The sequence below is a fragment of the Scylla paramamosain genome, chromosome 20 (genome assembly GCF_035594125.1).
Source record: "Scylla paramamosain isolate STU-SP2022 chromosome 20, ASM3559412v1, whole genome shotgun sequence".
NCBI lineage: Eukaryota > Metazoa > Arthropoda > Malacostraca > Decapoda > Portunidae > Scylla > Scylla paramamosain.
This window is the reverse complement of record NC_087170.1, coordinates 1,199,227-1,215,489: the sequence shown is the minus strand read 5'-3', so window position 1 is coordinate 1,215,489 and position 16,263 is coordinate 1,199,227. Positions and strand designations below refer to the sequence as shown.

Sequence of the window (16,263 nt, the reverse complement as noted above, 5' to 3'; positions counted from 1 at the left end):
CACAAGTTTATCTGAGAAAGTGCAACATAAGCCTGTAGAGATAAAAACAAGTTATAGAAAACGGAACACATTAGCGGAAACAGAAACATAAACTAAAGAAATTATTACCGGTTACACTACTGCTACAACAACAGCAACAACAACAACAACAACTACTACTACTACTACTACTACTACTACTGCTGTTGCTGCTGCTTCTGCTGGCCGCCTGACTCAAGGCCTGCCAGCGTTATCTATAGCATGATAGCTGTTATCAGGCTGTGGGAGGACGCCCTTATCAGCTGTCCTGCAACCTTCAGTAGAAGTGATTGAAGAGGTTACTCGGAAAATGTGGTCATAGCCTTGGCTTCACTGTAAATAAACAAAAGGATAACACGACACTTGCAGGAGGAAGAAGAGGAGGAAGTGGAAAACGAGGTGGCTGTGGTGTTGGTGGTGGTTGACCTCCGTGATGCTGAGCGGCGACTGGCCAGCGCCTTCCGCCACCACTCAGCGACTGTGCCTTGGCTGGTCTTGGCCAGGGTCTTTAAGGGAGGGCAATTCAGGAGATGACATAGCAGTCTTTAACAGGCTGAACGATTTACTACTCTCAGCCCTCCCCTCAGTCACGGTCTGTCAGGCCTCATGTAGGTAAATATATCCCTGTCACACTTATGCTCAAACAGAGACAACATTTTGGCATTGGTAAATCATGTATTTCCTACACAGCATCTAAAAACACTAGGGAAATTTTATTCAGGTTAGACTCACCAAGCGTCATTTCCTTGTTTTGTGCATCGCAGACCTAGATATCTGCTGACGAGGCGAGAGTGAGGCGAGAGTCGTCACTGAGGTAAGAGCGAGCGACACGTCCAGAGTGCTGCAGGAAGCGTTCATCATCGTGGCTGTCGTTCAAAAAGTCTTCTAGGGACTCATTGCTCATATTTACTGTTTTAACCCAGGAAACAAGACAAAATGAAACACGTAAGGTGAAAGAAGAATGAAACAAGAATGAAGAAATGAAGAAGGAAATAAAAAGTAGGAAGAATAAATGAGGGAAGAAGATGATAAACACAACAACAGGTAGCAAGAAGAGACGAGACGTGGCCACCGAGGAGAACAACAAAATCCGGTGAGTCATCACAACACTAACAAAGCTTGAGATTAGCACAAGATTACAAGAAGAGGTACTCAGGTGGCCATCACTGAATTAGTATACGAGGGAAGCAGAGGTCACCGGAAGCAGATGATGTGGACAACACGGACAGGCAGCATAGGAACCGCCGCCTCCTTGTTCTTGATTAGAAGAAGATGCGATTACCAAAGCTACTCGAGAATGAACCTTAGTGAAAGTTAAGGGAAAATAAACTGTATGATCGAAGTATGGGAAGATAAATAGAGTTACTTGAAAGTGGACCTTGCGGAAAGTATAGGAAAATGAACTGTATGATCAAAGTATGAGGAAATAAATATACTTACTCGAAAATTAACCTTATTGAAAGTTACAGGAAAATGAACTAAATGATCGAAATATTGGAAAATAAATGTTATAACAACGGAAGCCTTGTTGGGGCAAAAGGTTGCTATAACATCACGTGTATATTACAAGGTGTAGGAGACGGGAATAGACAGAAGCAGACAGAGAAACAAGCTAGACAGAGCTGTCAGACCAGAGAGGGTCAGGATGGGCATAAGGTGCCAGACAGTTGCAATGCAGTCACAGTAAAATGTTGGTGTTATATATTGACAGAGAGGGATTGGGTAGTATAGGATGTGTTTCTCATTGAATATTAGGTGCGAGGTTTGTGTAGGATGTGATTTATCAGTGAGTGTTAAATATGTGAAATGATTTGAATCGGAAGTGTAATGTGAAGTGTTCCAGATATTTAATGGTATTTATCTGAAGAGAGATGAAACTATTTTCGTAGATTTTCGTTGTTGTCGGAAGTCGTATATGATCGTCTGAGTGTAAATATATGTAAATGACACAAATTAGGTAAAAATTATAGAAACTTAAAGCGTTCCCTTGAACCCACAAAAGCCAGTCTTATAGATTAGGGACGCACCAACACCGCGCAACATAGAAACACGACATTACAACGTGACGGCGCCAGTGACAGTGATATGTGTTGCATCATTCATAACAGACAGGACAGTATCTCATCAATAAGAGGACCACACCTCGGTGAGGAACATTTGTCCCATCACGGATCTGAGAGGTAATTGTTATTCAAATGTTAAGGAAAGAATACTTCTATAGAGCGGAATAAAAGTAATGTTTGTGTTGTTCACGTTGATGGTCGGTCAGTTCAGCAGTGACATGAAAGTCAGCTGCCAGACAAGGCGGGAGTTGCTTCGGGTATCAGTGTGGCAGCTTTTCCCCGACATGAGAGGCGATGGAAGTTATCAGATACTGCGATTCTTCCAGTGGCCACCTCCCCAACTCCCCGCCGCCACAGGTGTGATACGAGTAGTAATCTTATCACTCTTGTCTTAACTCACCTGTGGACTGTTGGCGGTGGCGTGAGCACGTAGTACCTCTGGCGGCATCATCTGGCGGCGCTGGTGACGCGGAGAAACATAGGTGTTGAAGTTGCTTCTCATCTGCCCCTGCTGCCCCTCTCATCGCATCATAATCTCTCAATACTAATTCCTTTGGCTCTTCTTTAAAGCGTCTATCCTCGTGAGTGAGCCACATGAAGCACACGTCGGCATCACCACCCTTGGCTTGACACGCTCCCACAACAACAAGGTGCATGCTGGCGTGTGTGTCAGAGCCTTACAGCGACCTGTTGCCCCCACACGGCTTCCATTGCTATGAGATTTATTCGCCATTATTTTGGTTTATTTTACTATAACTTTAAATGAGCTTATGTTTTGACTAACTGGTGAATCATCTCCATCCAATCAGGAGCAAGGAGGCGTGTGACCAGCGTTGTGGCAGCAACACAGAGGCAGGCAACCTGAAGGAAGGCCAGCAACACAGAGGCAGGCAGCCAAAAGTAAGGCCAGCAACACAGAGGCAGGCAGCCTGAAGGAAGGCCAGCAACACAGAGGCAGGCAGCCTGAAGGAAGGCCAGCAACACAGAGGCAGGCAGCCTGAAGGAAGGCCAGCAACACAGAGGCAGGCAGCCTGAAGGAAGGCCAGCAACACAGAGGCAGGCAGCCTGAAGGAAGGCCAGCAACACAGAGGCAGGCAGCCTGAAGGAAGGCCAGCAACACAGAGGCAGGCAGCCTGAAGGAAGGCCAGCAACACAGAAGGCAGTTTGAGCCATGGTGAGTGTTGTCCCCATCAGTATTGGAATTATATATATATATATATATATATATATATATATATATATATATATATATATATATATATATATATATATATATATATATATATATATATTAGATGAGTGGTTGTGAATGAGGGGGAAAACATGAAGGTGAGGGGTTAATGGTGGAGGAAAGATTGACAGCAGCAGCAGCAGCACGAGGTGTTTGATGTGGAGAGCGTGCCGAGCTGGGTGGAGTGAGTCCCTCACGCCGCCTCTTTGTTGCAGGATGACAACGTGGAGGAGTGTCCAGTGTGCCTCACCACCTTTGACGACACCCTCAGGCGGCCACGCAACCTGCCCTGTGGCCATACAGTGTGCTCGCCGTGCATTGACGGACTGAAGCAGCAGGGTGCCGTCACGTGCCCCACCTGCCGGGTGAGTCACGCCGTGCCCGAGGCGGGCCAGTTCCCCATCTCCTATATTACGGAGGGCCTTATCAGGAGACTGAGAAGACTGGCCTCTCTGCCAGCCGAGCCAGGGAAGCAGGCAGCCCCACCAGTGACACGGCCTGCACCAAAGGCGACAACGGGACTCAGCAGGAAGGCACAGTCCCTGCTGCAGGAGCAAGAGGTGAAGGTCCTGGCTGCCATCCGCTCCTGCCAGGAGGAGCAGAGCCAGCTGGCCGAGTACCTGACAACCCTCGGTGGCTGGAGCAGTCGCCAGCAGCGGCTGCAAGACGAGCTGCAGACGCTGGTGGACCAGAGCAAGAGTGCCCGGGAAGCGGTGCACCGCGAGGAGTCCCGGGTAGAGGGCAGGCAGGAGGAGGTGCGGCAGAAGGAGCAGCAACTGCACGCCGCGCTACAGTCGCTGCGCACGGCCGCAACACGGCAGGAAGCTTACGAGGTCATTGAGGACACAGACCTTCTGGTGGAGAAGGACAGTCAGACAGAGGGGTGTCTGGGAGTGTTTCCCGACGTCCACGCCGTCACCACCGTCACCAAGGTGGGTGTGGCCTCACACTTGTTGTGCTTGCAGGTCACTCCTCTGGCCACGGTCAATGAGTGAGTGAGTTTATTGAGCACACCTCAAGCTGTGCATACAACACTCACATACAACACAGTGTTTGTAGTCCCAAACATGTGCTTTACTCCACAACAATGTTAAAACATTAAACTCCAAGTAGCGCGTCAACACTTCATCAGTCACTTGTTGAGTTACACAGTGGTACACAGTATTAAACTAATTACAAACACTTACTTCAAACCACCATTATTAACACTCCTGCCTAGATCATTAACCTCAGGCCACGCCTCCACCACACGTCCCTCCATTTGCACGGTACCCTACACACACACACACACACACACCGCCTCACTGCCGGGTTGTGTTTCAGGTGGCACAGGCATCGCGCGCAGCCCTGCAGGCTGCCATCGCTGCCGCTGCTGCCACACAGGCAGCCCTGGAGGCAGTGGGCACTGCTGCTGCAGCCTCGGGGGACTCCAGCCTCCCAGCAGCCTTGGCCGAGGCCTCCTCCATCGCGGATAGGCTGCAGGCCCTACTGGCGCCGCCCCTGACGGTGAGTGTGGCATGCCCCAAGTGTCACTGCTGCCCGGCGCTGCTCTAGCTGTGCGGCTCACGGCTCTTTCTCTCTCCTTGTTGCTCTCTCTTTCCGCAGCCTTCTCTCTCTCTCTCTCTCTCTCTCTCTCTCTCTCTCTCTCTCTCTCTCTCTCTCTCTCCTGCCAGTGTGTGGTGGTGTGCTAAGGTGTGTTTGCAGGGGCTGTTTTTCCAGCCGGCTGGTCAGTCGAAAGCCTTCACATTTTTTTTTTTTTTTTTTATGTAGGAAGGACACTGGCCAAGGGCAACAAAAATCCAATAAAAAAAAATGCCCACTGAAATGCCAGTCCCATAAAAAGGTCAAAGCAGTGGTCAAAAATTGATGAATAAGTGTCTTGAAACCTCCCTCTTGAAGGAATTCAAGTCATAGGAAGGTGAAATACAGAAGCAGGCAGGGAGTTCCAGAGTTTACCAGAGAAAGGGATGAATGATTGAGAATACTGGTTAACTCTTGCGTTAGAGAGGTGGACAGAATAGGGGTGAGAGAAAGAAGAAAGTCTTGTGCAGCGAGGCCGCGGAAGGAGGGGAGGCATGCAGTTAGCAAGATCAGAAGAGCAGTTAGCATGAAAATAGCGGTAGAAGACAGCTAGATATGCAACATTGCGGCGGTGAGAGAGAGGCTGAAGACAGTCAGTTAGAGGAGAGGAGTTGATGAGACGAAAAGCTTTTGATTCCACCCTGTCTTGAAGAGCAGTATGAGTGGAACCCCCCAGACATGTGAAGCATACTCCATACATGGACGTATAAGGCCCTTGTACAGAGTTAGCAGCTGGGAGGGTGAGAAAAACTGGCGGAGACGTCTCAGAACACCTAACTTCATAGAAGCTGTTTTAGCTGGAGATGAGATGTGAAGTTTCCAGTTCAGATTATAAGTAAAGGACAGACTGAGGATGTTCAGTGTAGAAGAGGGGGACAGTTGAGTGTCATTGAAGAAGAGGGGATAGTTGTCTGGAAGGTTGTGTCGAGCTGATAGATGGAGGAATTGAGTTTTTGAGACATTGAACAATACCAAGTTTGCTCTGCCCCAATCAGAAATTTCAAAAAAGATCAGAAGTCAAGCGTTCTGTGGCTTCCCTGCGTGATATGTTTACCTCCTGAAGGGTTGGACGTCTATGAAAAGACGTGGAAAAGTGCAGGGTGGTATCATCAGTGTAGGAGTGGATAGGACAAGAAGTTTGGTTTAGAAGATCATTAATGAATAATAAGAAGAGAGTGGATGACAGGACAGAACCCTGAGGAACACCACTGTTAATAGATTTAGGAGAAGAACAGTGACCGTCTACCACAGCAGCAATAGAACGGTCAGAAAGGAAACTTGAGATGAAGTTACAGAGAGAAGGATAGAAACCGTAGGAGGGTAGTTTGGAAATCAAAGCTTTGTGCCAGACTCTATCAAAAGCTTTTGATATGTCCAAGGCAACAGCAAAAGTTTCACCAAAATCTCTAAAAGAGGATGACCAAGACTCAGTAAGGAAAGCCAGAAGATCACCAGTAGAGCGGCCTTGACAGAACCCATACTGGCGATCACATAGAAGGTTGTGAAGTGATAGATGTTTAAGAATCTTCCTGTTGAGGATAGATTCAAAAACTTTAGATAGGCAGGAAATTAAAGCAATAGGACGGTAGTTTAAGGAATTAGAACGGTCACCTTTTTTAGGAACAGGTTGAATGTAGGCAAATTTCCAGCAAGAAGGAAAGGAAGATGTTGACAGACAATGTAGGCAAACTTCCAGTAAGAAGGAAAGGTAGATGTTGACAGACAGAGCTGAAAGAGTTTGACTAGACAAGGTGCAAGCACGGAGGCACAGTTTCGGAGAACAATAGGAGGGACCCCATCAGGTCCATAAGCCTTTTGAGGGTTTAGGCCAGCGAGGGCATGGAAAACATCATTGCGAAGAATTTTAATACGTGGCATGAAGTAGTCAGAGGGTGGAGGAGAGGGAGGAACAAGCCCAGAATCGTCCAAGGTAGAGTTTTTAGCAAAGGTTTGAGCGAAGAGTTCAGCTTTAGAAATAGATGTGATAGCAGTGGTGCCATCTGGTTGAAATAGAGGAGGGAAAGAAGAAGAAGCAAAGTTATTGGAGATATTTTTGGCTAGATGCCAGAAATCACGAGGGGAGTTAGATCTTGAAAGGTTTTGACATTTTCTGTTAATGAAGGAGTTTTTGGCTAGTTGGAGAACAGACTTGGCATGGTTCCAGGCAGAAATATAAAGTGCATGAGATTCTGGTGAAGGAAGCCTTAAGTACCTTTTGTGGGCCACCTCTCTATCATGTATAGCACGAGAACAAGCTGTGTTAAACCAAGGTTTAGAAGGTTTAGGACGAGAAAAAGAGTGAGGAATGTACGCCTCCATGCCAGACACTATCACCTCTGTTATGCGCTCAGCACACAAAGACGGGTCTCTGACACGGAAGCAGTAGTCATTCCAAGGAAAATCGGCAAAATACCTCCTCAGGTCCCCCAACTAGCCTGGTGTATATAGCCTGGCAGGTTGTGGTGCTGTGGTGCTGTGGTGCTGTGGTACACACGTGCTGGGGTGCTGGCTGCCTCAGTGCCTGGTGTATATAGCCTGGCAGGTAGTGATGCTGTGGTGCTGTGGTGCGGTGCTGTGGTGCTGTGGTACACACGTGCTGGGCCGCTGGCTGCCTCAGTGCCTGGTGTATATAGCCTGGCAGGCTGTGGTGCTGTGGTGCTGTGGTACACACGTGCTGGAGCGCTGGCTGCCTCAGTGCCTGGTGTATATAGCCTGGCAGGTAGTGATGCTGTGGTGCTGTGGTACACACGTGCTGGGCCGCTGGCTGCCTCAGTGCCTGGTGTATATAGCCTGGCAGGCTGTGGTGCTGTGGTGCTGTGGTACACACGTGCTGGAGCGCTGGCTGCCTCAGTGCCTGGTGTATATAGCCTGGCAGGTAGTGATGCTGTGGTGCTGTGGTACACACGTGCTGGGCCGCTGGCTGCCTCAGTGCCTGGTGTATATAGCCTGGCAGGCTGTGGTGCTGTGGTGCTGTGGTACACACGTGCTGGGCCGCTGGCTGCCTCAGTGCCTGGTGTATATAGCCTGGCAGGCTGTGGTGCTGTTGTGCTGTGGTACACACGTGCTGGAGCGCTGGCTGCCTCAGTGCCTGGTGTATATAGCCTGGCAGGTAGTGATGCTGTGGTGCTGTGGTACACACGTGCTGGGCCGCTGGCTGCCTCAGTGCCTGGTGTATATAGCCTGGCAGGCTGTGGTGCTGTTGTGCTGTGGTACACACGTGCTGGAGCGCTGGCTGCCTCAGTGCCTGGTGTATATAGCCTGGCAGGTAGTGATGCTGTGGTGCTGTGGTACACACGTGCTGGGCCGCTGGCTGCCTCAGTGCCTGGTGTATATAGCCTGGCAGGCTGTGGTGCTGTGGTGCTGTGGTACACACGTGCTGGGCCGCTGGCTGCCTCAGTGCCTGGTGTATATAGCCTGGTAGGCTGTGGTGCTGTGGTGCTGTGGTAGACTCGTGCTGGGGCGCTGGCTGCCTCAGTGCCTGGTGTATATAGCCTGTTAGGCTGTGGTGCTGTGGTGCTGTGGTAGACTCGTGCTGGGGCGCTGGCTGTCTCACTGACCACATAAACAAACATAAAGTTCCTCATCTGTTTTCCACAATTTTTTATAAATGAATGTAAATATTTTATTTATTTATTGTACATAATGGCAGACAGTCAATGGTTATTACTAAAACACTTGCCAACAACTTTCCTCCTATTTTCAATTTTATATTGAGAGTTGCTCTCATTTGACCCGGGAAAAATGGAGGCAAGGCGGCCCACACACCGGCTTCCCGGCTGCTCCGGCAATTCAGCAAATCGCGGCTGCATTTCGCTCCCGGCTGCACGATCCCGGCTAAAAGCAGCCGTGAATTGCCTCATGTAAAACCCCCTTTACACTGAGCAGGCTGCTCAAGGGCTAAAGGTTTGCTGCTGCTGCTGCTGCTGCTGCTGCCTTTTGAAATGTACATCTTGTACCACAGTCACCTCAGTAATGGGGCGGTGCCGGGCTGCCTCCTGCACCACCTCCAGGCCCCGCACCACCTGGCCAAAGACATCATGCCAAACTCTACCACGCTGCAAGTCCCGGGTGGTGATGCCGAACTGAGCACCACGGGCAGGGTCATCACGCCACCAGCACCACACAGCCCCCGCCTTGCCTGACTTCCAGTACTCACCCTGGCCAAGGTGAGGCAGCAGGGCGGCTCCTCCCCTCCCATCACCTGTCTGGTACTCTCCTCCCACCACACGCTCCTCCGGCTGTCCCTCATCTATCACCTTAAACAGCCTGGTGTTGGCGTAGCAGGCGCCCCGCTGGCCCGAGCACAGCAGCATGAACTGCCGGCCCAGGGGGGTGTCCTTGGGTAGACTCACCACCACCCGCCGCGCCGCGCTGCCGGACCACATCAGGTCCAGGAACACCTCGCAGGGGGGGGCGGCCGGCACCACCTCCCCCATCTGGAACACATGTTATTGTTGTTGTTGTTGTTGTTGTTGTTGTTGTTGTTGTTGTTGTTGTTGATAGTAGTAGTAGAAGTATTATTATTATTGTTATTATTATTATTATTATTATTATTATTATTATTATTATTATTATTATTACTATTATTATTATTATTATTATTATTACTACTATCATTATTTTTGTTATTATTAGTAGTGTTATGATTATTACAGTTATAGGTTTTACAATTTTCATCATCACCATCATCATCATCAGTAGCAGCAGCAGAAGTATTCTTATCTTTTAATTTTTTTAAATGTTTATGAGTATTGATAGTGTTCTTATTACTGTCATAACTATTAGTGTCATCGTCACCATGGCTGTCGTGGTCACCATCATTATCACCATCTGGCGGAGGGTCAGGGCGGGCAGTGTGGGCCTGCAGGGAGGGAGGGAGGGACAGTGCCTGGCGGAGGGACAGGGCGGGCAGTGTGGGCCTGCAGGGAGGGAGGGAGGGACAGTGCCTGGCGGAGGGACAGGGCGGGCAGTGTGGGCCTGCAGGGAGGGAGGGAGGGACAGTGCCTGGCGGAGGGTCAGGGCGGGCAGTGTGGGCCTGCAGGGAGGGAGGGAGGGAGGGACAGTGCCTGGCGGAGGGACAGGGCGGGCAGTGTGGGCCTGCAGGGAGGGAGGGAGGGACAGTGCCTGGCGGAGGGACAGGGCGGGCAGTGTGGGCCTGCAGGGAGGGAGGGAGGGACAGTGCCTGGCGGAGGGACAGGGCGGGCAGTGTGGGCCTGCAGGGAGGGAGGGAGGGACAGTGCCTGGCGGAGGGTCAGGGCGGGCAGTGTGGGCCTGCAGGGAGGGAGGGAGGGACAGTGCCTGGCGGAGGGACAGGGCGGGCAGTGTGGGCCTGCAGGGAGGGAGGGAGGGAGGGAGGGACAGTGGGTGGCGGAGGGACAGGGCGGGCAGTGTGGGCCTGCAGGGAGGGAGGGCGGGAGGGAGGGAGGGACAGTGCCTGGCAGAGGGGCAGGGCAGGGAGTGTGGGCCTGCAGGGAGGGAGGGAGGGACAGTGGGTGGCGGAGGGGCAGGGTGTGGTGGACCAGGTGAGGGAAGGAGTGTGGGCAGGGAGTGTGGGCAGGGAGTGTGGGCCTGCAGGGAGGGAGGGAGGGACAGTGGGTGGCGGAGGGGCAGGGTGTGGTGGACCAGGTGAGGGAGGGTAAGGGTGAGAACGGGTGCGTGAGTGTTGTGACGGGCAGTCCCCTTCCCTCCAGCCACGCGGTGGTGGCACCAGGGCGGGGCGCGACGCCCTGACCCACCTGCAGGGTGGCGGTGAGGTTCGGCAGGGCCTGGGCCTGCAGGGAGTGGAGGTAAAGGCTGCCGTCTTCAAGGCTGATCCTTGCGTGCCGAGTCTGTCCCTTCACGTCGTGGACGGCGAAGACAAGGCCAGCCTCCACCAGGCCCCTGGCATGCTGTGTTAGGCTGTGCAGGTCCTCGGCCTGCAGGAAGGAGGAGGCAGTAAGTCAGGCTGGCAGTTTGGAGAAGGGATACAAATAATAAAAATAATAATAATAATAATAATAATAATAATAATAATAATAATAATAATAATAATAATAATAATAATAAAAAGAAGAAGAAGAAGAAGAAGAAGAAGAAGAAGAAGATGAAGAAGAATGACGATATTAGTAATAATAAAGATAATAATAATGATGATCATAGTAATAATAATAATAATAATAATAATAGCAGCAGCAGCAGAAACAACAACAACAACAACAACAACAACAACAACAACAACAACAACAACAACAACAACAATAATAATAACAATAATAACAATAATAATAATAACAATAATAATAATAATAATAATAATAATAATAATGTTGATGATAATGAGAATAATGACTATATTAATAATGACAACAACAACAACAACAACAACAACAACAACAACAACAACAACAACGGCAAGACAAAAAAAATAAAATGATAATAATAATAATAATTATTATTATGATGATAAGAAAACAACGATAATACTAATAATGATTATATATTATAATAACTATAATGAAAATGAAAAATTATTACATTAATCATACTACTAATATTAATAATAATATATTGATGATAATAATGAAAACAATACCGACCATATTAATAATAATGACAACAACAATAAGAAAAACAATAATAATAATAATAATAATAATAATAATAATAATAATAATGATAATAATGATAATAATAATAAGAAGAAGAAAAAATAATGATAGTATTAATAAAGATAATAATTATAATGACAATAATGAAAATAAAAGCAATGATTATGTTGCCTTTGAGCGCAGAGCGTCGAGCAGTGACATTGGTGGAGTCACCCCTTCCATCAACGCAGCCTTCAAAGAGAACGGCGCAGATTGCCGCTGACTAAACCAAACTTACAAACATACATTTATTTGGTGTGCCATTTTTGTATTTATTTATTTTTTTTTTGTATTTTTTTATATATTGATGAAAATAAAGAAATTAATGATTATAATAAAAGTGATAATAAATATAAAGACAATAATGAAAGTAAAACAATGTTAATTATAAAAATAATAATAATAATAATAATAATAAAGATAGTAATAATATATATATATATATATATATATATATATATATATATATATATATATATATATATATATATATATATAAGAAAAACAATGACATTACTAATAATGATAATAATTATAATGGAAATAATACAAATAAAAATAATGATTATGTTAAGCATAATAATAATAATAATAATAATAATAATAATAACAACAACGATCATATTCATAACAACAACAACAAAAGTATAATAATAATAATAATAATAATAATAATAATAATAATAATAATAATAATACGAAAACAATGATTATACTAGTAATGATGATATTTAGAATGACAATAATGAAAATTTCAAAAAATGCTTATGTTAATCACACTGATAAAAATAATAACATAATAATAAGAATAAAAATAAAAATAAAAATAATAATAATAATAATAATAATAATAATAATAATATTAATAATAATAATATATTGATGATAATAATGAAAACAATAATGATCATAAAAATAATAATGACAACAACAACTACAACAACAACAACAATAATAATAATAATAATAATAATAATAATAATAATAATAATAATAATAATAATTATTATTATTATTATTATTATTATTATTATTATTATTATTATGATAAGAAATCAATGATGATACTAATAATAATGATAATCATAATGGTAATAATGAAAATAAAAACAATAATTATCATTATAATAATAATTGGTTCTAGGACAACTGAACCAGTGACAACTGAACCAGTGACAACTGAACCAGTGACAACTGAACAAGTGGACGACTGAACCAGTGGACAATTGAACCAGTGACAACTGAACCTGTGGACGACTGAACCAGTGGACGACTGAACCAGTGGGCAATTGAACCAGTGACAACTGAACCTGTGGTCGACTGAACCAGTGGGCAATTGAACCAGTAAAAACTGCACCAGTCGACAAGTGACAATGAAACCAGAAAAAAATGGTAACAAAAGCATATTAAAATTCATTCATTAACCTAACTTAACTTAACCAAACCAAACCTAACCTAGCTTAACCTAATCTAACCTAACCTAACCTAACCTACCCTAACCTAACCTAACCTAACCAAACCTAACCTAACCTAACCTAACCTAACCTTTCTTTTCTTTCTTCGTTTTCTCCTTCCTTCCCTTCTTCCCTTTTTCCTTCCTTCCTTTCCTCCTTCCTTCCTTCCTTCCCTCCTTCCTTCCCTCCTTCCTTATTCCTTTTTCCTTTTTTTCCCTACCTCCCTCCCTCCCTCCTTGTGAAAGCTGGGTACAGACTGACGACCATGATGCCGTAGCAAACAGATAACATTTTTTGACACTGGTTCAATTGTCACTGGTTCAGTTGTCACTGGTTCAGTTGTCACTGGTTCAATTGTCACTGGTTCAGTTGTCACTGGTTTAGTTGTCCACTGGTTCAGTTGTCACTGGTTCAGTGGTTCACTGGTTCAGTTGTCCACTGGTTCAGTTGTCCACTGGTTCAGTTGTCCACTGGCTCAGTTGTCCACTGGTCCAATTGTCACTGGTCCAATTGTCACTGGTTCAGTTGTCACTGGTTCAGTTGTCCGGGCACCGCTCAAAACTTGTCAGGCTTGACTTTCCTTGTTGACGCAATACACGGAGGGGATGTGCCGCAACACTGCAGCTAAAGCAGGGAGGATGTAGGCACTTGCACAGCCATACCAGTGACAAATGTAATGGCTGCACCGCTTGTTTGGGTGGAACAAAAGCAGGGGGATGTGGGCACTTGCACAGCCATACCAGTGACATGTAATGGCTGCACCGCTTGTTTGGGTGGTTCATGAATAACAACATAATGAAGTTAAATAAACGCAAATTTTTGTGAAAGGAGGAGCAAAGGGATTTACGTTGTAGCATTGTTTGAGTGACCACTATGTGTATTAAGTACAGAAGTGACTTATACTAGAAGCACCGCAGGATAGCAAAGCTGCGTTAAAAAGACACTTAGTGTTGACAAACTTGTCTTGCAGGAAAGATAAGGAACGGTGCAAACGAAAGCAGGAGCTAGACTAGAGGAATAATGGCAGAGGTGACGCAGCAAGATGGTGAGGAAGACAGCAGAGGAGAATATGACTGGGGCAGGAGGTGGTTAGTTAAAGCAAGCACAGGGCCAGTGTAGTGAAGGCCTCTGCTCTCACCAGCACTGTCAGCTAAGGCCACAGAGGTCACTGGTCGGGTTTTTTAGTGTTTCTCCTGTCAGTAATGTAAAAAAAAAAAAAAATGTTAATCTGTCACTAGAAGCGTCAAAACCTCCTTAGTAGCCCGTCTCACTTGAAGCAGAGCCTTGTGGCTGTAGTGGTGGTGCGGTGCAGAAAGGCTGCACAACACTAGCTTGCGTAGAGGCGAGAGGCGATGGAACGCTTCATTGTGGAATGGTGTAGATGTGAGCGACACAGAGGCACACTTTTAGAGAGGCAATTCTGGGAGCCACAGGTGAACCAGCGTGGTGGTGGCAGACCACACCAGACAAAGGAGGAGGTGCTTACACACAGAGGCACGCTGGCAGTGCTGCCAGTGTGTCGTGGCAAGGAAGAAAGGGAAGGGACCCTAAAAGAGATGAAAAAGTCCCTTGTGCACGCCTGGGAAGTACGCCTGAGGGAGTTTAGGTGTTAAATTAGAGGAGACATGTCGACTCTGTGCTCTCTAGCGGCTGACCTGCGGAAGACGTCACGAGAACAACAAGATCAAGATTAAGAACATCGTCATTGTTGCCTTGTTTACCTTTGTCACAGTGGTCCTCCTCCTGCTGTCCGTGTGTCTGTGTGTGTGTGTCTTTTGAAGGCACCTCTCAGGTCGCTGCTGTCTCCTCTGCCTGGTGAGTGGGGGCTCTCTCTCTCTCTCTCTCTCTCTCTCTCTCTCTCTCTCTCTCTCTCTCTCTCTCTCTCTCCTTCCTTGGGCTCTTTTCCCGTATCTCCTCCTCCTCCTCCCCCTCCTCTTCTTGTTTGTTTGGTCAGTCTTTCCTTGCCATCCAACTCTCTCTCTTGTATCCTCCCCACAGTAGCAGAATAGGAGAGCATCTAGCTCTCGTTCCCACAGTCAACAACGGCCCACCCTTGAGAGGAGTTGGACGTATGGTCAGGAGGCAGACACATGGAAGAGACTGGGTGGCAGGGAAGTGAAATGTGTGGGACTGAATGAATGGAAGAATGAGATAGAAAGAAAGAAGACCTTGGAATGGTACAAGGAGAAAGAGGCCCCGAGGTATGAAAGGTGGTATGATGGAAGCCTGGGCGGTGATCTTCTCTTCCGAGCGAGGGCACAGTGTATGGATGTGAATGCAAGGAGTTACAGGTGGTCTGAGTCCCGCAGCAAAGTGTGCCAGATGTGTGACATGGGAGAGGATGAGACGGTGGAACATGTGGTGCTGGAGTGTGTGAAGTATGCCAGAGACAGGAATGAGATGATGCAAGTGATACTGACTGAGTTAGGGCATGATAGGAATGAAAGAGTGGAGAAGACAGGAAAGGAATGGATGGTGTTGGTGCTGGGACTGTGTAGAGAGGCGAATGAAAGGATGATTGAGGCGGTGAAAGAGTTTCTGGAGAGAATGTGGCGTGCCAGGTGTATGAACAATTAGGATAGAGGATGCTGTTCGTTTCTCTTTTTTTCCCCTTTCTACAGGAGTTGCCGATCCAAAGGCCTGGCTCAGGAGTAATCCTGTGCCACCTGCACCATCAAGATCAAGATCGAGAGAGAGAGAAAAAGAGAGGCCATGTTTGAGCTAGTTCACTTATCTGTGGTTCCTCTCCCCCTCTCTCTCTCTCTAATTAGAGCGAAAATGGCAGCGGAGGAGCTCAAGGATGAAGCCAACGACTATTTGAAAAGTAAGAGAGAGAGAGAGAGATAGAGTGTGTGTGTGTGTGTGTGTGTGTGTGTGTGTGTGTGTGTGTGTGTTTGTGTGAAGTTCTAGCTCGCTCTGGCTGCCTGATCACACACACACACACACACACGCACGCACACATTTACTACTTGAGCAGTGTTGCACGGCGCCTCTAAGTGTTCCATTAAACCGCTGAAAAAAAATATATTATTTCAATCCATGTATTTGTTTATTTAAATGCGCTTGAATGTTGCAGTCTGTTAGTGTGTGATTCTTGTTATTGTTATTGGCCACTAGTGAAGAGGTGGGGTCCCTGGCTTTCGTGGACCCGTCTGGTGTTGCTCCTTGTGCCCCTAACCTAACCTTGCCCTCCCTGGTAACACTGCAAGGAAGATACACCACTGGCAACACTGACAGACGACCCAGCCAACCAGGGACCCCACACGTACACTAGTGGCTGTTATTGATGT

General features: G+C 46.7%; 3 protein-coding genes and 1 long non-coding RNA gene across 10 annotated transcripts in view; 2 read left to right on the top strand and 2 right to left on the bottom strand.

The window, feature by feature from the left end:
• The first annotated feature begins 697 nt into the window (after positions 1-697).
• LOC135110161 (tripartite motif containing 13-like) lies at positions 698-4,881 on the top strand. Of its 4 annotated transcripts, none has more exons than XM_064022137.1 (4): positions 698-1,111; positions 2,891-3,255; positions 3,528-4,244; positions 4,636-4,881. In XM_064022137.1, the coding sequence occupies exons 2-4, from the start codon at positions 3,253-3,255 to the stop codon at positions 4,864-4,866; spliced, it is 951 nt and encodes a 316-aa protein (XP_063878207.1). In that variant the 5' UTR covers positions 698-1,111; positions 2,891-3,252; the 3' UTR covers positions 4,867-4,881. The 4 variants fall into 4 exon arrangements, with proteins under 4 accessions (XP_063878207.1, XP_063878206.1, XP_063878205.1 ...); XM_064022136.1 differs by lacking the exon at positions 698-1,111 and adding an exon at positions 2,241-2,563; XM_064022135.1 differs by lacking the exon at positions 698-1,111 and adding an exon at positions 2,241-2,662.
• Positions 4,882-8,783: 3,902 nt separating this feature from the next.
• On the bottom strand, positions 8,784-9,329 carry LOC135110718 (uncharacterized). Its single transcript, XM_064023345.1, has one exon. It carries the CDS (start codon positions 9,327-9,329, stop codon positions 8,784-8,786), a length of 546 nt encoding a protein of 181 aa, XP_063879415.1.
• A 298-nt stretch (positions 9,330-9,627) lies between these two features.
• Positions 9,628-13,240, bottom strand: LOC135110717 (uncharacterized). The gene is made up of 3 exons (XM_064023344.1): positions 13,235-13,240; positions 10,629-10,808; positions 9,628-10,461 (listed from the first exon to the last, which is right to left on the bottom strand). The coding sequence occupies exons 1-3, from the start codon at positions 13,238-13,240 to the stop codon at positions 9,628-9,630; spliced, it is 1,020 nt and encodes a 339-aa protein (XP_063879414.1).
• Positions 13,241-13,533: 293 nt separating this feature from the next.
• LOC135110160 (uncharacterized) overlaps positions 13,534-16,263 on the top strand; it is a 19,978-nt gene continuing 17,248 nt past the window's right edge. For 2 of the 4 annotated variants that reach the window (XR_010273109.1, XR_010273106.1), the window contains exon 1: positions 13,534-15,797. This is a non-coding gene — a long non-coding RNA (uncharacterized LOC135110160). The remainder of the gene's footprint in view (positions 15,798-16,263) is intronic. The other 2 variants (XR_010273108.1, XR_010273107.1) reach the window with 2 other exon arrangements.

Excerpts from the sequence above, each read along its gene's own strand:
- LOC135110718 (XM_064023345.1), bottom strand. The coding sequence starts at position 9,329 with ATGGGGGAGGTGGTGCCGGCCGCCCCCCCCTGCGAGGTGTTCCTGGAC.
- LOC135110717 (XM_064023344.1), bottom strand. Across the intron at positions 10,462-10,628 it reads ACCTCACCGCCACCCTGCAG|GCCCACACTCCCTGCCCACA; the intron begins GTGGGTCAGGGC and ends CCCTCCCTGCAG.
- LOC135110161 (XM_064022137.1), top strand. Across the intron at positions 4,245-4,635 it reads CCGTCACCACCGTCACCAAG|GTGGCACAGGCATCGCGCGC; the intron begins GTGGGTGTGGCC and ends GTTGTGTTTCAG.